Below are 21546 nucleotides of genomic sequence, written 5' to 3' on the forward strand. Positions count from 1 at the left end.
TATGGAAGAGACAGATAGCTAAAATGATTGATAATTGAAAATGATCGACATCCCAAATAATTTAATTATATATATGCGTGTGCGTGTATGCATATATATGTATATATATATATATATATATATATATATATATATATATATATATATATATATATATATATATAATATCACCGCCCACCCCAAAAATGCCTTTATTGACTAGAATTTTCTAATATATTTTTAAATGTGTTAATTGAAGGTGCCTGCAGTACATCCTCTGGCAGTTTGTTCCATGATCTTACAGCACGTTTTTCCTCTTGTCGAGCGACACTTTAGTGGAAATAATCTATTATTCTAAAATATAATATCGTAATTTGTAAGGTCAATGCTGCACTAGGCAAGAATGTTTTTATGTTAAAGAAAAACAGCCAAAAGTCTGTCTCATCCCAATTAAATGTATGTTTCCCCAAGACCAATACATCCATGCAACGTTTTTTTGCAAACCTCTCTTTACATTTTGTTTCATTTTTTTTTTACGGTCAGTAGCGACAACTGCACCAGATCAGGTAGGTTGGGCACTTTTTCCAACAGTTGAAATGTGACAGCAGTTTGCATGCCTAGAGACCTCCAGGAGGCCTTCAGGAGTCATCAGCACAGCATCACCTCTGCATGAAGTCAGCAACGTGGCTGCATGTCTTTGAGCTGCTCAACACTGCTGAGTCACTGAAGAACAACTGCTGAGTCGTCACTCTCTGTGCTTTCCACGCAGCCTCTTTCTTCAATATGTCCACGTACGAAAAGTACCCAAAACAAGACAAAATGTCTATGTAGTGCATCTGCTCTCTAAGTGTCTGGCCATCTGAGTTTAATTCACCTGATACAATCACCGAAAAACAACCTTCAAAGAGATATTTCGAGTCTGTGTAAAAGTGGTCGCCCTGTTTTTTTTTTTTTTTGCTTTGCGTCTTGCTCTGTTCTTTATTCTGCAGTCATTTACCAAGCAAGCCCGAATGCTCATTTGCTTCCTGTTACGCCGCCTACATCGCATGGCAGTAGCAGTGCGCTGCATTGCACAGCTGACAGGATTTCAGCTACTGTAGACTTACAGATATGGTGCATTCATGACCTTTGACCCTTTGGCAATATTGTCTGTCTTGTCGTTGAAGGAGCTGGTAGTTCCTGTGGTTAGTGATAGGCCAGTAGTTGAACCTATCCTGCCCCAGCTCTCTCCTGGTGTGTCCACTGTCAGGATGGAGGCAGCCTTCCCAGGTGTGGCGTTATTAGTATTTTATATATTTATATATATTATATATAGTATTTTTTTTGTGGGGGGGGGGGGGGCTTCAAGGGCAACGGGAAATGAGACACTTTACTCCTATGCAGCTGAGCACTGTGAAATTTCATTCACGGTTTGGAGAAAACAATTTTGTACAAATCAACTCTGTTGAAAATGTAAGTTATATTGTGTATCTTCACGCCTTAGCTGTGATTTTAATCTCACATAATCCGTAGCACTTTCAATTAAAGTGTTCATTAACTAATGTTAACTAATGCATTTATTAACACTAGTGCGATGCCAATTCCAAAACGTGCCTGTGTCCGGAATGGGCCGGTCGCTGCTTGCAGCTTTCTAGAGAAGCGCTCGTGTCCGTACCGCTCCACCACCTTCTGGCATTTTCAAAGTTGCACTGATTGGAGGAGGGGCTAAAATGACCAGTCAAAACAAGGTTGACGTCTTCCTGATTGACCCAGCAGGGGGGGCTGCATCATGCATGTGGTGCGACGTCACATACCCCATGACAAGTATATCTTATTCTTGATCTCTACAGTGTTCATGTTTTATTTGGGCTGGTTGTTCAATTCTTCAATGATATTTGTCATCGTTTTGGTTTGTATTTCCTAAGTCTGAATCATCCAAATGACATTCATCTCTCCTACTCTTGTTTCTTCTTTCTGTTTTTTGGATTTGTTAGAGGTTGTTGAGAGGAGCTCTCCTCCTGACCCGGTGGAGATCCTCCCATCCAATGCCGGCCAGGACATCGCTCCCACCCAGTCAGCTGGTAAGAGACAACAACACCCATGCTCTCTCCTCTCCTCTCCTCTCCTCTCCTCTCCTCTCCTCTCCTCTCCTCTCCTCTCCTCTCCTCTCCTCTCCTCTCCTCTCCTCTCCTCTCCTCTCCTCTCCTCTCCTCTCCCCTCCCCTCCCCTCCCCTCTCCTCTCCTCCTCTCCTCTCCTCTCCTCTCCTCTCCCCTCCTCTCCCCTCCAAGACAACAACACCCATGCTCTCTCCTCTCCTCTCCATCTATTCTATTTTGATATTTGATAAGACACTTTGCTCAACAGGTGAATGCACAGCTGACAGGTTCATAATAGAACTGTCCTTGGTGCATACCTGACCTCCTCCACACACATACACGCGCACACACACACACACACACACACACGCACACACACACACACACACACACACACACACACACACACACACACACACACACACACACACACACACACACACACACACACGTCACTTAGAAAGCATGAATGAAGTCATGTGGGATGGTTGGACAGACTCTGGGTTCATAAATACCCATGATGTTATCTGTGGTCAGCCATTAACGTGTCCTTGGTTTGTGTTGAAGGCTGCATACGAGTTCCTGATAGGTCAGTAGGCAAAAATACTAGTCCTATAAGAGGATTTTACACTGAAATAGGAGCATGGTGCTTTCTCCACTCTCTCTGACCTCCGACCTCTTTGGAGTTTTCTGTCTCTTTTCTGCAGTGGGAATATTTTCAGCTCTGATATATATTTATGTCTTAGATAACTCACTTATACTGGCCACACACTGTAGGACCTTTATAGTCCTAACAGATTTTCACGACGCACAGATTTCCCAGATTGTTTTATCCGTCAGTTGTAAACGCTCACCCTACATGATTAGGGGAAGTACAGGGTGTCACACACTTACTGTAATGATACAATCAAGATAGAATAGAATAGAATATGATGCCACAGGCCGGGCAGTGTGCTAGAAGACTTTGGCATGCACATACAGTAGGTCTACAACCTAATACAAAATAATGAGGACATGGACGTGCAAGACATGACGTGCTAAGTGCTGTAATTATGAGCCCTCGTTTAGAAAGTCGATGCTGGTTGAAGTGGTTGTGTTAATTGAATATTTTCCGTCTTTTTACCAAAAGAAAATTAACGATGACAGAAAAAACAATGCTGTCTGTCATTTTAAACACAGGTAATAATAGAAATGACATCATTTTTATGACCCCGTCTGTCAAGATGACAGACAACGAGAAAGTCTGAAGCCTCTGGCTGGTTGCGATCGACTATTTCCGTGCCCACTTTGTTTGACGAGGGAGACTTTTGAACCTTCGGCTAGAAGGCGACAGCGTGAACCAGTTGTTTAGTGGGCGAGTGAGGTCCCACATGATGTGTTTGCTCGTGCAGATTAAGACGCCATAAAGACAACAACAGCAACACAACAAGAATTCACAAAACAGATCACAGGCCACGTAGGCCAAGTACTTGAAAATACCTTTCTGCGTGAAAATGTGTGAGCCAACTGTAAGCAGCTCGCACGTTTTAAATGTTAGAACACCTGACATTGAAATAATTGCGAGGTGTGCTAGGTACTTGTTACGTCTCGTGGTGCAAAATAGCGGCTCTAAAAAAAGAAGCCCTCTCCTATAGAGCTGAACCGTCACGTGAGATCTCTTGCATTCATTATCTCCATAGACATTTAAAAAAATCCGAAAACGAGTTTCAAGGCTGGAACCAAACCAACCCGTGACCTACTGAATCATGAGTGGCCATAAAACATTTCACTTGGAGCAAAAACAAAAAATAAAGACGGTATTATTATTATTATTATTATTATATTGTTTACATTATGGGGAATTAGCTAACGAAGTGAAACACTCATTCTCCATTTCTCTCTGACTTGACACTGGGGACCCGAGCCATAACCTTGTGTGCTGTGACTCAAGCTTCTCTTGTCATACCACAGTGACCCACCAGAAGAAGTCATGTGACGCATAATATACGCCAATTAACCAGGGAGTTGTTCAACTTGACCTGCTAAAGAAATCTGACACGTCTTTTTTTATTTGATCTGGCGTGCCCCGTGTGGCGGGGAGGCCAAATCATTAACAAAGGCGTACTTCAGGAAGACATAATAAATTCGTAATATGCTCTCAATCCTGCTGACATTTTGACTGCCATTTCCCTTCACACAGTCATTCTGAAGTGATCTATTCATAATGTCTTTTGATGTACTGTAATGCCATATACAGTATATATATATATATATATATATATATATATCTAAGACGGTGGACGGAAACAGAGAATTTCCTGCACTTTGTGTGTGTGCTTGTATGTGCATTTAGTATAAGGAGTAATTTCTCCAGAAGCCAACCTTTTCTACCCATGGCCAGGGGCCACTATGTCACTCAAGCAATTTTGATGTCATCTGTGATGTTCATCAGTGATGTCATCGGTGGTGATGTCATCAGTGATGTCATCGATGTGACATGACCACTGATGTCATACACATTGTGACATCGTCAGTGATGTCATAAATCCTTCCCTGCCGAGGTTATAAATTGGAAGACTATAGCCCAGCCAGCAAAGCCTGAACAACAATAACGGCGTACAATCATGCAGATCTTTGTGAAGACCCTCACCGGCAAGACCGTCACCCTGGAGGTTGAGCCAAGTGACACCATCGAGAATGTGAAGGCCAAGAGCCAGGACAAAGAAGGCATTCCCCCCGACCAGCAGAGGCTGATCTTTGCCGGCAAGCAGCTGGAAGATGTCTGACTACAACATTCAGAAGGAGTCCGTCCACCCTCCATCTTGTCCTCTGTCTGAGGGGCGGGCAGTAAATCCTTCAAACAATCAGTAAATAATTCCATGCTACTAACTTTCCTGGGGAAGCTAATCAGGGCCGTTTCTCAATACCAAGAATGCATTCTTGTTCTTGTGTTCTTGGGGAGAACGTTCTTGCTAGTCGTTCTTGGAAGAATGAACTTGCTAGGTCACAAGCACACATGACGCTGTTGGCAGTTTGAGACGATGCGTTCTTGAGGGTATTGCGCAATACCAGCGCAGAGGCCGCCTGCAGTACTACACAAATAAAAAGCTCAGCTGATGTAGATGCAGCCAATTGTGCTCTGGAACTTTTTGCCATTTTTCGCCATAAATGTTCGTAAAGTGGCACTTATTGAAACCTACTACCCTGCTTGTAGGCATCAAAAGTCATCAGAAATTAATTTAGTGATGAAATAAAACTTCAAATTGTAAAAAACTTTCCGGAGCTTATGGCGTCTTCTCTGCTTTGTTCTGCCTCTGCTTATGCCGAAATGCATGCTGGGATATCTGCCTTGCCAAGTTGACACAAGTCACCAACCAGAGCATCCTCGGTAAAGTGGGCGTGTCGAGAACATCCGGGAATTTTAAGCGTTCTTGGCGAAATGTGAACTTTGTATTGGAACAGTACTTGGGCTGCGACTGATGACGCTTCACAAGGACACAAGAACGCAAGAACACACAAGAACGCTTATTGAGAAACGGCCCAGGTCTGGCTGTGTGGTTGCTCCTTGGATGAGAGACTTGTCCTGGAAGTGGTGTTGGACGACCAGTAGGTGGTGCTCTTCCCCTCTGGTCTCATGAATATTCTACCCAATGCCCCAGCGCAGAGACAGGGACTCTGTCCTGTGTCTTTCGGATGAGATGTTAAACCAAGGTCCTGACTCTCTGTCGTCATTAAAGATCCCATCTGCACTCTTCACAAGAGTAGGGGTCTCCCCCCGGTGCCCTGGCTAAATTCACACACAGGCCTTCCTTCAATCATGGCCACCTGATCATCCCTCGTTACTTAATTGGCACATTCAGTCCTCAAATCTCCAACATGATAGCCGATGTGTGGTGAGCGTTCTGGCGCATCACACAGGTGGGTGCTGCTACACATTGGTGGTGAATGAGTTGAGTTCCCCTCCCTCCCCTGATATGTGAAGCCCTTTGTATATCTAGAAAGGTGCTATATAAATGCTATCAATTAAAATGCAATAAATTATTACAAACTCCAGCCTACTTGTTTTGCTTCTTATTGCATATGACCACTAGGGGCTGAGGCATCATCTGTGACCAGGTCGCTGATGCTGTCATACCGTTCTATGTCCCCATGAAAGAAAGAAAGTGGCCAGGTCACCGATGATGTCACACCGATGATGTCATGTGTGTGTGTGTGTTTTCTTCTTTTCTTTTTGTACACATTGTAGCACTTTGTGGATCTGTGTCGTAGTTTGTGCTACTTTCTGTTATCATTTGTATTTCTGTGTGGTACTTTGTCATTTGTTTAATGGTACTTTTGGGTTCTAGTACATTTATGGTAGTTTAGTGGTTCTTTGTGGTACTTTGTTGTGCTCAGTTGGACCCGGGCCAGTGTCAAACGTTGCTGCTTCATAAAATACTCTTGCTTCTCCCTGTCTTCTGCTCCAGAGGTGAACGAGTGTCAGATCAACCCTCACATCTGTGGCCGGGGGGTCTGTTACAACACAGCTGAGGGCTACACCTGCCACTGTGACGAGGGCTACCGCCTGGACGACGCCCACAACACCTGTGTAGGTGAGGATGTTGATTTGAATTGTTGGATCACATCATTATTTATATCTACCCGGTGGAATAGAAGATTTCAAGATTTCTCTCCACGGCTCTGAAAACGCAGAATCTTCTCTAATTCAATTGTTTATTCTCACTTGTTCCTGATTTAGAGGAATAGTTCACCCTCAACATTCTATTTAATCATCATTTTGTCAGTTGAAACACTGGTGAGGTTTGTATGTAACACAATGAGTGAGCTACAGTCGTGCCGGAGTTACAAAAGCATAATCCAAGTGTTCCAAGAGTCTATACAGTAACCACCATTCATTGATTTATTAATTGGAGAGCCGTATGTATGTATGCATGTATGTATGTATGTATGTATGTATGTATGTATGTATGCATGTATGTATGTATGTATGTATGTATGTATGTATGTATGCATGCATGTATGTATGTATGTATGTATGTATGTATGTATGCATGCATGTATGTATGTATGTATGTATGTATGTATGTATGTATGTATGTATGTATGTATGCATGCATGCATGCATGCATGTATGTATGTATGTATGTATGTATGTATGTATGTATGTATGTATGTATGTATGTATGTATGCATGTATGTATGTATGTATGTATGTATGTATGTATGTATGTATGTATGTATGTATGCGTGTATGTATGTATGCATGTATGTATGTATGTATGTATGTATGTATGTATGTATGTATGTATGTATGTATGTATGTATGTATGTATGTATGTATGTATGCGTGTATGTCCAGAGTTGCAAGGCACACCGTTGCTCTGATCGCCTCCAAACTTTGCCGAAACACTTTTCCGGGGTGTGGCATGAACTCACATTTCATTTCCTTCTTCATTCCTGTCTGGCCTGAAGCCTTCTTCACCCAGTGTTTCGCAGTGGGCGGGAAGTTGGGCGGGTGTACTTGCCTTGACAGACAACTCCTTCAGCCAATCAGCGTTGGATCCAGTCAAACCTCAAATCCACTCGGGAGAACGGCAAAAACATCTTTTCCGCCTCAGAAACTCCACTGTTGCGACGATACTCCTGTACTTGTTTAATTGTTATTATTGAGTCTATTTCTGCAATAACTGCACTTTATGGCTGTTTAAATTAGACGAACGCTGATATTACTCCTCGGGGCGGACAGGCAAGGAGGCGGCCATTACAGTTTTGCTAGTTTCTGATTGGCCGGTTACGATGTCAACTATGAGGCGGGTCGCTGATTGGCTCGTCGGCTTTGCAGTTTCTGCAGAAATCCCTCCCAGAGTTCAGGCCAGACGGTCTGGTAGAACGAAATGAAATGTGAGTTCACGACACGTGACCAGCTGCTTTACCAGGCTAAGGAATCTGGCATGGGGGGGGAAACGGAAAAAGGAGTGCAGTGACATGCACATGGTCATAGTGCCACCTACTGGCAACACAAAACGGTTTATCTTGAGAAGCGTTCATCCCATTGACTTCAACCTTGGGGAGTGCTCTGCCGGGAACCTGATGGAGTGCGGTGCTGAATTTCGTACACGCGCATAGTCATAGCGCCACCTGCTGGCAACAGAAAAAGCGGTTTATCTCGAGAACCGTTCACCCGATCGACTTCAGACTTGGGGAGTGTGCTTCATATGTCTATTGTGATTCTTCATGTGGCATGTTTGAGTATGTCTACTGGCGACTTGGTGATGAAGTTGTCATGATGAAATGCCTTGTGATTATGCTGCAAACCACTTTCCCCATGGGGACAAATAAAGCTATATATATATATATATAAAATAAGCTATCTATTTATATCTATCTATCTATCTATCTATGTATATATATATTTATATCTATCTATCTATCTATCTATCTATCTATCTATCTATCTATCTATCTATCTATCTATGTATATATCTATTTATATCTATCTATGTATCTATGTATCAAAATAAAAATGGAGAAGAGAAAAGTTAGTGATTGCTGCACTTGCTCTTGAAGAAAGGGATGAGGAGCACATTCTTAAACAGCGGGTGTATCTTAATTGAACGTTACTCACCAGGAATCTCTGCAGAGCCCAGACGCTCCTAATCTGTTCCCTGTGTGACACGTATTGCAGCACGAGCCCAAGGCAGTGCCCTCAAATGTTTCAACATTCAAAACACCAGATATGATGATGCCCTTAAGCTTTCGTTCCAAAAGTGAACTAATGTCGGCGTCCTCCTATGTTGCGTCTCCAGATGTGGACGAGTGTTCGGAGAGCCCGTCTTTGTGCTTCGGCGGTCGCTGTAAGAACACCGCCGGCAGCTTCGTGTGCGTCTGCCAGCTGGGATTCATGACAGATGAAGAGCACACCAGTTGTATCGGTAAACACATCACAACTCAACACATACACTCAATGCACCATTGATCTGCTCTATCACTCTCTCTCTCACACATGCACACACACGCAGGCACACACACGCAGGCACGCACGCACACACACACACACGCAGGCACGCACACACACACACACACATACACACACACACATGCACACACACGCAGGCACACACACACACACACACACATACACACACACGCAGGCACACACACACACACGCAGGCACGCACGCACACACACACGCGCACACACACACACACGCAGGCACGCACGCACGCAGCAACTAGATTCCATGAATTCAAAATGTGGATACATTCAAGTGATATGCACATCCACCATATATATACCATAAATATACATACATACATATACACAAATATACATACATATATACATACTGTACATATACAACACATACATATATATATATATATATATATATATATATATATAGTATTTTGTATGTATATATTGTATATGTATGTATGTATGTATGTATATATGCATGTATACAGTATGTGGGTATGTGTGTGTGTGTGTATATATATATATATATATGAATGAGGCCACGAAAATAGACTGAAAAATTACATTTAATACGTTGGTGAACAGATTAAACAAAAGACGCTACTTTGAAGACTAGAGCAAAAAGATTAGAGCAACCTTGGCTCCTTCATTATTTTGCATTTCTATCCTTGGTTTACGCTCATTCATTTTCTTCATGTCATTTTCTGACACTTCAAAACATTTGAAGCTTGCTCACTAAAAGTGCCTCCTGAACTGAATGACAAGTGTATGTCAGACATAGCGCACGTCTGCTATTTAAAGGTACAGGACGGACAAACTCGGTCTTTGTTTGCCACAATGCACCAATGCATGCACACGCGCATTACACACACACACACACACACACACACACACACACACACACACACACACACACACACACACACACACACACACACACACACACACACACACACACACACACACACACACACACACACACTTCTTGCATGTTTTTAGTGGGGGTCCATATTGATGATGTTACATGGGGGGAGAACATGCAAACGTCACGCAAAAAGGCCCTTTTCACAAGATAGCCCACGCGGACACTAGGCACCCCACGAAGGCATGGGGAGACAGACATACCCCGAGTGCCAACAGCGTCCCAGGTGAGAATCGAATCCTGGGACCTTTTGCTGTGAGGTGAGAGTGCGAGACAGGAACGCTACCACTGCACCACCGTGCCCCCGGAGAAGACCGGGGACCACACTGCATCGCCCCCATTACCAGTGTCTGCCCCATCCTGCTCCATCCTGCTCCATCCTGCCTCATTGGGATATAAATATGACAGAGGCACTCTGTGATTAAGTGGTTTCCTGCTGTTTCAATGCAGGCTTCCCCACCCACCAAAATGATACTAAATGAGGGCTGTGAGGGCAGATACTGCAGGCCCCATGGTTACTTCCCCCAGAACTGCAATGAAACTCTGCCCTCTTCAGCGGTGGACCAGGAAATATGAAGATATTATTTATGGCTTTTATTTGACGGGTTTTATAGGCATGTGGATATGTGAGCAAGTTATCTATTATTAAGATTAGTGCAAAACCAGGCTTTGGAAGGCAAATACTTTCCTCTTCCTTTTCTTCTTTTAAATATCCAAGGAGAGTCAACTAAACAAACATTCAAAAGCATATACTTTTTCTGACTTTCTGACCTTGTCTGCACTCACCTCTAAATGTGAGTTGAACACGTGTAATATGACGACAAGCACCCCGTTTCCTGCCTCCTTCCAGTCTGTCCATCACCTCCTCCTCTGTCTCTCCTCCTCAGATGTCGATGAGTGTCAGACGCCTCGCGTGTGTCGGGAGGCAGAGACCTGCTTCAACACCGTGGGCTCGTTCTTCTGTCGCGGCTGTCGGAGCGGCTTCAGGCTGACCTCCGCCGGCGTCTGTGAAGGTACAGCGCGGCACGGAATAGAGAGGAGCCAAAGTGGAACGTCACTTCCTGCTTCAGCACTGTACCAGAGATTTTCATCCGCCATTTATTTTCCCATAGACATTTCGTAAAATGCTTATAAAAATAGTTTTACTTTGTCAAACCAAACGGTTCGGATATATTTAGAAACAGGAGAGACCGCGTAACATTTCACTCGGCCCAAAACGGACAAGAGATGGACCTCTTTTTTTTTTTTTACAGCCACCATCATTTTGTGTCTAAAAGTCAGGATAGGTGCAACCAACTCACTAATTAGGGTCCCAGTTCCAAAAATGGACTGGAAGTTGGAAACCCTAATTCATGTTTTGGCGCACCTGTGTTACGTTAGACACAAAATGGCTGCTGTGAAGAAAGCCCATTGAGAATTTCCCTACATCAGGAAAGCGTCACATTACAGTCTTCAACCCCATTCAATAGGCAGAACCCATAATCACATATAGGCCTTGATACTGTACCACTCAAGCCTTTCTAAAAGTAACCATGTGTTCTCCTCCTGACCACGCCTTTGTTTTTCAGCAGCCAATCACTGGCTGGCAGTGTCCCCGATGTGATCAGTGATAATGATTAGTGATTAGTAGGGGTGTCACGATACACTCAGTTCACGATACGATACGTATCACGATACTGGGTTCACGATAACGATACGATACGATTTTAACAATATTTTTTTAAACTTGAATAATGACAATATATGACTGGAAAAGTAGTATTTTATTTGAAATGCACAAATACAAAACATGCTGTTGTGGGAAATTGTTATTACAATAACAACTAGAAAAAACATGAGATTGGAGATAAGGCTTATCTTGAAATAGAATGAGTTACACCGTCACTTAGATTTACTTTGAACTAAAAGGTTTCTCAGCAGTATAAATTCTCATTATGCATCTTCAGTTTTTCTTCAAACTCAAACAACAAGACTTTTCTTAGTCTATTTTTTATGCATCTTCAGTTTTTCCTGTCAAGTAAACAGTTTTGCCAGAAACTCAATTGAATGGTTTCTCTCCTGTATAACTTCTCATGTGTCTCTTCAGAGACTTGTTCAACTGAACTACTTTCCACACATTGAACTTCAACAAACAAAGACGTTTCTTTGTCTACTTTTGAAAAAAAAAAAATTTTTTTTTTTTTTTTTTTTCACGATATGAGATTTCATCTCAACGATACATATCGTGACGTTTTACTATCGCGAAATTTCGTGGGACGATATATTGTGACACCCCTAGTGATTAGTGATTGGATATGATCAGTAATAATGATTAATGATTAGTGATTCCTTAGAAACAATATTTTCACCATTTCCAGCCAGGACCCGATGAGAATTGAAGCTCTATGCTCTGGGACGGTACAGTAGGCTGATGAAAATATATTACAACTTGTGGGTAGGGCTGGGCGATATGTATGGTTAAAAAAAAAAAATCAAAATATTAAAATAATATTAATTAAAAAAAATCATACTTCATTTTGTCAGGTAAAGTGAGTAAATCTGCTTGTTATCATTTAGACAGCATCATATATCGTCACGATATGATTCCACTGAAAGACGATACACGATCATATTACATTTTTGCCCAGCAAGATTTGTTTTGTGTTTGGTTTGGTCTCATATGGTGTGGTGTGGTATGGTCTCGTACTGTATCGCATTTAACCACAGAATGCGTTGAAGGTGCTCTGTGTATTTGTGGACTTTTTTTACATTATTTTTATATCTTTTTCCAGATATTGACGAGTGTGAGAATAGGTCGGTGTGTCCGTCTGGTATCTGTTTCAACCAGCACGGCAGCTACGACTGTGGCCCCTGTCCTCAAGGATTCCAGGGACAGGGAGGCCAGTGCGTAGGTAGGTATATCACTACTATATTTTATACTTACTGTATATATTATATGTAGGTAGGTATATCACTACTATATTTTATACATATATATTATATGTAGGTAGGTATACATGTATCACTACTATATTTTATACTTATATATTATATGTAGGTAGGTATACATGTATCACTACTATATTTTATACATATATATTATATGTAGGTAGGTATACATGTATCACTACTATATTTTATACATATATATTATATGTAGGTAGGTATATCACTACTATATTTTATACTTATATATTATATGTAGGTAGGTACTGTATATCACTACTATATACTACTATATTTTATACATATATATTATATGTAGGTAGGTATATCACTACTATATTTTATACACTTAAAGAAATGCATATGGAGGCAGAGTGTGCAACGCTTTTTTCAACTTAGGTATTGTTTATTGTGGATCCCCATTAGTCAACGCACAAGCGACAGACTAGTCTTCCTGGAGTCCGTATATCACTAACCTCACCACCATCTACTCACAGTCATCTTCCCCTGTCTACCTCAAACAAGAGAACTGGGGGGGGGGGGAATCCCCTTAACTCCTTTCGCTACGTCTTGACACTGTTACACTTGCAGCTCACTGTATGTAATAGATAGTGATAGATCAACTAACTGGAGGCAGTCTCCAAGCTCAGATGTTATAATGTCAACCACAGCACGGTGGCTCAGTGGTTAGCACTGTTGCCTCACAGCAAGAAGGTCCCGGGTTCGAACCCCGATCCGTCCCAGGTCCTTCCTGTGTGGAGTCTGCATGTTCTCCCCGTGTCCGTGTGGGTTTTCTCCGGGTGCTCCGGTTTCCTCCCACCATCAAAGACATGTATGTTAGGGTTAATACTCCTGTCAGTGCCCCTGACCAAGGTACTGGTAAAAGTGGAGTTGGTCTCCGGGCGCTGCACTGTGGCTGCCCACTGCTCCTAGTTCTAGGAAGGTTCCTAGTAGAGGATGGGTCAAATGCAGAGGATGAATTTCCCCATGGGGATAAATAAAGGATAACTTAACTTAACCATCAACACAATACAGAAAACAGCTCCGCAAACAGATGCAGTATATAAAACCTCGCTAATCAAGCAATGAAAGCAATAAAAAACTTTCCAAAAAAGACACCGTGTGGGCCCACATTTTCCTGGAAACGGGGCATTCCTGCTGACAAACCACAGGTGTGCCATCGCTCCCCTCTCAGAGGGAGCAGCTCGCTCGCGGGGTGAGCGTTCACACAGCACGCCGGGCCGAGCCAAGCCGCAGCGGGGTGGCGGTGAATGGCGGTGGCGGCTGCAGGAAATAATTAGGGCCAGGCGACAGAGTCCACAAGCCTTTATAGAAGCAATAACCCAGCCTCGCACAGATGTTACAAGGACACTGCCAAACTCCCAGAAACGGCACATTTCGTCGACTGTGTGTGTGTATAGACCTGTGTGTGTGTGTGTGTATAGACCTGTGTGTGTGTGTGTAGACCTGTGTGTGTGTGTGTGTGTGTGTGTGTGTGTGTAGACCTGTGTGTGTGTATAGACCTGTGTGTGTGTGTGTGTGTGTGTGTGTGTGTGTGTGTAGACCTGTGTGTGTGTGTGTGTATAGACCTGTGTGTGTGTGTGTGTGTGTGTGTATAGACCTGTGTGTGTGTGTGTGTGTATAGACCTGTGTGTGTGTGTGTGTGTGTGTATAGACCTGTGTGTGTGTGTGTGTATAGACCTGTGTGTGTGTGTGTGTGTGTGTGTATAGACCTGTGTGTGTGTGTGTGTGTATAGACCTGTGTGTGTGTGTGTGTGTGTATAGACCTGTGTGTGTGTGTGTGTATAGACCTGTGTGTGTGTGTGTGTGTGTATAGACCTGTGTGTGTGTGTGTGTGTGTGTATAGACCTGTGTGTGTGTGTGTGTATAGACCTGTGTGGGTCATGAATAGCACGCTTGTTGCGCGACGCGGTATTTGGACTGTCGTGCGTGTTTGTCATTTTGACACATTAACTAAACATGACTTTGTTGCTGACTACATTTTTGCTTGTTGTTGTTGCCTTCCTCCCTGACCCCTTCCAGATATCGATGAATGCCTGGACCCGGCCACCTGTGCCAATGGAAAGTGCACCAACTACGGAGGCTCTTTTGCTTGCTCGTGTAACGAAGGTTTCCAGCTGTTTCACGGAGTATCTTGCCAAGGTAATCATGTTTTTCATTCTGTGCAGCACGACTACGGTCTAGTCCTCGGTAGTTCGGATGTGGACCTCCACCAAGGGCCCCGAAACGAAACGGCGCGAGTCCTCGACTTTGGGAATTGTCCTGGGATTTGAGCCAAATGATGTCATTGCTGTACGACTTGTCGTGTAATCATGACAAAATGTCCTCTTCGGGGTACAATGATGAAGCTGCTGGTCAGGGGACTTCTGGTGGTCAGGAGGAATACCGTATGAATATGAACAGCATAATAACTGCAAAAAACCTCGTGCCATAAAACTAAGCTGCCACCTCATAATCACTCGTTTGTTTTGGGGAGTGTTGGTGGAAGTGACATAAGGAACGGCTCTCCCAGGCGAAGCCGTCCGCTGAGCTCAGAGGACGACTATTTTTCACAGACCTTCTTCCAAGGTGCTGTTCACGCCGCTCACACGGAGCCCTGGCACCATCTCATTTCACCAAGTAGCACTTGTTCCTGGACCAACGTTTCTTCCTAGTGTGGGCTGGGGGGGGGGGGGGAACCCCGCCCCCGAACTCATTTGATTGGTCGCCGCAATTGCTTCTTCCTGAAAATGTGCGGCAAGTAAGAAATGTGGTTAAGATTTGGGTGTGAAAACAGTGCAGCTCAGGGTGTTGCTCGGTCCCATAGCTTAATGAATAAGGTGCACGACCGGGTTCGACTCCCGGTCGAACCACACACATCTTTATAAAACATTAGGGTTAGGCAAGTACAACAATGTGGTTAGGGTTAGGGGTTTGGGTCTGGTCGTGGTTAGATAAGAAAACCCTAACCCTAATCTGAAACACATCTTTTTTACTTGCCACACGTTTTCAGGAAGAAGCAATTGCGGCGACCAATCAAATGAGTTTGGGGGCGGGGTTTTCCCGGCCCATACTAGGAAGAAATGTTGGTCCAGCCTAGGGTGACCAGATCCCAGCAAACCAAATGTGGGACAAAGAGTACGTTTGTGTGGGACAATGTGGGACACGCTACCGATGATTTGAGGCAGTCTAAAATTTAGATATACTGTATTTTCTAACTTACAAAAAATATACATTTCTATTCACCCCTCTCTATGCTTTGCCCTCTGGTTGATTCACACAATCTGCAAATAAAAACATAAATTATCTGACTAAAATGTGTAGGCTACAATAAAACAGACCAGACAGGTTGCTGACATGGGATTCAAGTCATGGCTTCATGTACAGATGAAACACATGGCAGGTGTGTGCCTTCCACACACGAAAACATTAAAGTTAGTCAGACTTTTCTAGTAGAACAATATACTACTGAACCATATAGGTATTGAAGTAGAACCATAGTAGGCTAGCTCCATCTGAACAAAACATTAACTAACATCACAATAAGAGCACAGCTTAGAATGGAATTTATAATTGCCCGTTGCAAATAGCCTGTAGCAGCTGTTGAGAAAGATTTGAGGCTGTCTTCAATTGTACCAGTTATACAACACTTGAGAGCTTTGTGCAAAGATGCACTGTTGTATTAATATGGGTAGTAGCTATTATCATTAGTATGGTAAGTACCTATTTGGCCATTGGTATTGTTATTATTGCTACTAGTTACTGGGAATACACATCTCTCAGGCTGCACTATGTGAAGTTAACCGTGCGCTGCACATCTCTCGAGCCACAGTGTGTGCTGCAGACAAGAGCAGCGGTGTGCACGCTCTCTCTCTCCCCTGCTCTCCCTCTGTGTCTCGGTCTATCTCTCTCCCCCGCTCTCCCTCTATTTCTCTCTCTGCCTTGGTCTGATCGCGCTCCCTCTCCCTCTCCCTCTCTCTCTCTCTCTCTCTCTCTCTCTCTCTCTCTCTCGCCCAAAATGCGGGACATCTTCTCAATTTGCGGGACGCGTGAAAAATCATGAAAATGCTGTGCAGTCCCGCACAAAGCGGGACATCTGGTCACCCTAGGTCCAGGAACAACTGTTACTTGGTGGAATGAGTTGGTGCCGAAGCCTTGTGTGAACTGGAGGCTTTATAAATCCTTCAGGCCTCAGGCAACACTGACCTTCTTTCCAGAGCAGAACAGCTACAGGGTCTTGCTCAGCAAATGAGGACATTTCAATGCCCTGCAGTTGTTGTTTTTTTTTAGTTCCAGGTAAAATATGAAACAACTCAAGGCTGCCACTCAACATTGCCATTGTATAGCAATATAATATTGACGAATCGCAATATTCCACTCCAGTAGCTCTGGCTGTGTGTTTACCTGAGCGGTTTAGCCCCCAAGCATTGAATGAGAACAGCTCTCAAAACTGCATATTAAAACCCTTTGTGCTCCTACAATACTGTCTCTGTGCAAACAATACAATCAGTTCTGAATGCTAAAGCAACTTGATGTTCAGTATTCTTCACAAACTGTCCATCTTCTCTGGAATGGACCTCACGTGTTTACAGTTAACCCATTGATACCTGATGCAGCATTTGCGTGTATATCCCTCATTTGTGTGCGTATGCCTTTAAGATGCCTCTTAAAGGGATACGCACACAAATGCTGCATCAGGTATCAATGGGTTAAATATGGGAATCTCGCTGTACATTGTCAAGCTTTTTACATAGCTACTTAGCAATCTTGGCAATGATCTCATTCACTTACACTCATTTCACTAATATCTCAAAGTGAACGTGCTAATTAAGGTACAATGTTAAAATGCTAGTGCACAGCACTTCCTTTTGTGACACATGATATTTAAATGCCTCTTCGGCTTGGCAGTCGCCGCAAAAGCGTCGGCGAAATGTGCCGCCAACGTTGAGTGCAAAGTGACAAGTGTTGGAACAGTTATATTTTGTTGTTCTTCTAATGAGCTTATTTTTAAGATGCAACGATGTGACGATGTGGTTGTTGGCTGCTGTTCGGGGTTTGTTTCAGATATCGACGAGTGCCAGGACGAGCGCGTCTGTACCAGAGGCCACTGCCAGAACACAGAGGGATCCTTCATCTGTGACTGTGGGCCGGGCTTCAGGGCCTCGCCGGCGGGAGACCAGTGCGACGGTACGACGTCACACTCGGGAATACGTACTTCTCACACATCGAACCGCAAGATCACTAAAATATCAGATTAATTAGCTTTTGAGTAACGACTTCCCTTTCCTCTGTTGGACTATTTTCGCCGCCTGCCAGATGTCACGGTTTGTTGCTGAAAACTGTGTCTGTGTGATGTATTTCAGTTTTATTGCCCCCACTAAATCCTGACTGAAGACATCAGTTGTAATTAAAAGCTAAATTTGACTTGTGGTTTCCATCACCAGAATACACACTTCTCCTCGATCGGTCTACTGTCTATGTTTCTGTTTGTCCGTTTGTGTGCATCGATGTATGTCTCGTTTGTCCAAATGTATGCATGGGTTATTGTGTCATGAAGTTATTGAATTTTGGCACAAAATATTGGCCATGGCCAGCTTCAATCCATATTGTTGTCGCTAGGGCATTCACGACTACTGCATTTTAGTAGTCACTGACTGCTCCCAAAAAGTAGTCGACTAGTCACGTGAGATACAGCATATTTTTTCCCTACCCTAGAAATGATCAATTCAATTCTTATTAAAAAGGTCTCAAAAGCAGCCAGTAAAGGGTTAACTAATGTAGGCGGGACCAACCTGGGGGTATGTGAAATAGCAGAGTCCTGATTGGCTCTGAGAGGCTGTTTACAAACCCCAGAAAATTCAGGAGATACCGACTTTGACTGCAGTAACAACATAGATGGGAGTCTTTCTGTGTCTAAATAACTTAAATTCTGTTTGTTTAACATGGCATCATGTAGAATATGATTGTTCAAACAAATAGATGTTCAATTGATTTATGTTTATTCCTAAAACCACAGATGAATGATTAGTCGACTATGATGCACAGTCACAGTGTCGACTAGTGGTTTTGATAGGTGGCTGGCTAGTTGACTAGTGGTTTTGATAGGCGGCTAGTCAACTAGTCTGGGAAAAACCCTATTTGTGGTTTTCGGGTGTTCCCGGAACATTGGTGTTTGCTCTATGACCAGTGACCACCATCTGTTGTGTCTCTTCCAGATGTGAATGAGTGTATGGAGGAGGCCAGGCCCTGTGATGCTGTAGGACAGTGTGTTAACAACATGGGCTCCTACACCTGCAACTGCCCCCTGGGATACCAGCAGGTCAACGGCACCAGCTGCCTAGGTAAGCACCTCTGTTCCAAACCGTTCCCTGTGTTAGAAATAGTGCACTAGTGTGTCCGCCATTTTGTACTAGAGTCTCAACAGTTAATTAGATTCACTATATAGTTTTATAGAGATTTATAGAGATTTCTCCAACTGCTTTGAAAGCAACGTGCAAACTGTATGCAGACATTTCTCTGTGCGTGCGTGCGTGTGTGTGTGCGTGCATGTGTGTGTGTGTGCGCGTCCGTCTGAGTGTGTGTGTGTGTGTTTGCGTGTGTGCGTCTGAGTGTGTGAGTGTGTGTGTGTGCGCGTGCGTCTGAGTGAGTGTGTGAGTGTGTGTGTGTGTGTGTGCGTGCGTGTGTGCGTGCATGCATGTGTGTGTGTGTGTGTGAGTGCGTGCGTGCATGCATGTGTGCGTGTGTGTGTGTGTGTGTGTGCATGCATGTGCGTGTGCGTCTGAGTGTCTGTGTGTGTGTGTGCGTGCATGCATGTGTGTGTGTGTGTGTGTGCATGCATGTGTGTGTGTGTGTGTGTGTGTGTGTGTGTGCCTGCGTGCGTGCGTACGTGCGTGTGCGTGCGTTTGTGTGTGCCTGCGTGCGTGCGTACGTGCGTGTGTGTGCGTGCGTGTGTGTGTGTATCTGAGTGTAAACACTGGGGGTTTCTCTGTCTGTCCTTCCAGATGTGAATGAGTGTGTGGATGAGCCGGAGCTCTGTTCCCCCCATGGAGAATGTCTGAACACAGATGGATCCTATGTGTGTGTGTGTGAGGCGGGCTTCGCTGCCAACGGCAACACACACTCCTGTGAAGGTAAGGCTTGAGTACAAAGAATAAAGCCACATACACACACACTCCTGTGAAGGTAAGGCTTGAGTACAAAGAATAAAGCCACATACACACAGTCCATACATTTATACATTTCCACCTTGGTTCCAACTTCCACGACTGCTGGGACGGACTAAAGGCCATGGCACACCAATCAAACATTCTCCAACAAACACCAACAAACACCAACAGACAATTGTCTGTGAATGTTGGCAGATGTTGGAGATTGTTTGAAAGCATGGCACACCGACCAAACATATTCAGCACAACAGTCCCAAACATGTAAAAAAGAAACACCAGAAAAATAGAAACTGCACTGTGTTACAGCACATAGATGGCTCAGACTGACAAAGTTAGTTATACATCTGTCGAGTAATACAATGATACACCCAGTTTATTTATTTTGTAGCGACAGATGGCCTTAAACGCCACACTCACGTGACGCTTCTTGAGAGAGAGGTGAGGTAACGTGCATCTTTCTGCAGACTTTATCGAGGGACCATGAAGGCGTCATGTGACAGGCTAGTTAAAAGTCTGGATGTGCTGCTGGCAGCAGCAGCTGCAACAGTGTTTTCTCTGCTATCAACCTGGTTAATCTCGCTATATTCTTCATCACAGCGGGTCATTACCCACTGTGCACTTAATCGTGCACTAGTTCTGCATAAGCACCTGCAGCTCTCTTCTTATTTTACTGACGTTCTCAGTGATCACACGGCTGTTTACATGTGTTTCTGAACGGCTAGCTAGTTATTAGCATAGCTCGCTGTTAGCCGTCATGGATGTTCTCTCTCTCCCTCATTATGTAACCTTGCTGCGCATAACATTACTTATTTGCGGGAGTGCATGGGAGAAGTCTCCCGCTAGTGTTGTTGATGCCCAGTGTGATGGCACATGGTTGGCAGAGAAACGTATGTTTGCTGCGTCGCGTGTAACGTTAGTTTAGAGGAGGCTCTGCCTCTGACCAAACTGACCAGACAACCGCATGCATTAGGCGCGCATGCGTGAGCTCCGTTTCCATGGATACGCGACTGAAAACATGGGAAGTTACCAGACAACAGCGAACAGCGAACAACGGCGGATTGAACAAGTCGAATCCTGGCAAACATGACAGAACATCGCCAAACACGAACAGACAAGGACAGACAGCTATGGCACACCAAACGACCATTTGTCTTTGTTCGTGTTTGTTTGTGTTTGTTTGAGAATGTTCGTTTGGTGTGCCATGGGCTTAAGACTAATTCACTAAGAATCGATGAAGCAAGTGAGGATGCTGGCGTCTGTGGCAGGGGACGCGGGAAGTGGGGGGTGCTTAGGGTGCTGCAGCACCCTCTGCTGTTTTGTATTGGAATGAAAAGGAGTTCCAGCGTCCTTGGTCTGTGGCCAACATGACCGTCTTTCGGAGGCTGTAGCATCCCCTTCGAGCAGCAGCACGGGCTCCTCCGAGGCGGGGCCAAGGGAGGCGGTTACTTGGCCACATGACCCTATGGGAAATGAATGAATGCGTGTCTCCAAAACACGTTATGTTTATGCACATAAAACTTCAA

The 21546-nt window shown here is 44.0% G+C and overlaps 1 protein-coding gene across 1 annotated transcript in view; it reads left to right on the forward strand.

Moving 5' to 3' along the window:
• ltbp1 (latent transforming growth factor beta binding protein 1) overlaps positions 1 to 21546 on the forward strand; it is a 186798-nt gene that overhangs the window by 125372 nt on the left and 39880 nt on the right. The window contains exons 13-21 of the mRNA XM_083650710.1: positions 1953 to 2039; positions 6501 to 6626; positions 8841 to 8966; positions 10820 to 10945; positions 12704 to 12823; positions 14901 to 15020; positions 17922 to 18044; positions 19073 to 19198; positions 19859 to 19987. Coding sequence (XP_083506836.1) covers positions 1953 to 2039; positions 6501 to 6626; positions 8841 to 8966; positions 10820 to 10945; positions 12704 to 12823; positions 14901 to 15020; positions 17922 to 18044; positions 19073 to 19198; positions 19859 to 19987 — 1083 coding nt within the window. The remainder of the gene's footprint in view (positions 1 to 1952; positions 2040 to 6500; positions 6627 to 8840; positions 8967 to 10819; positions 10946 to 12703; positions 12824 to 14900; positions 15021 to 17921; positions 18045 to 19072; positions 19199 to 19858; positions 19988 to 21546) is intronic.

This window comes from Poromitra crassiceps (genome assembly GCF_964638095.1).
Source record: "Poromitra crassiceps genome assembly, chromosome: 14".
NCBI classification, from domain to species: Eukaryota; Metazoa; Chordata; class Actinopteri; order Beryciformes; family Melamphaidae; genus Poromitra; species Poromitra crassiceps.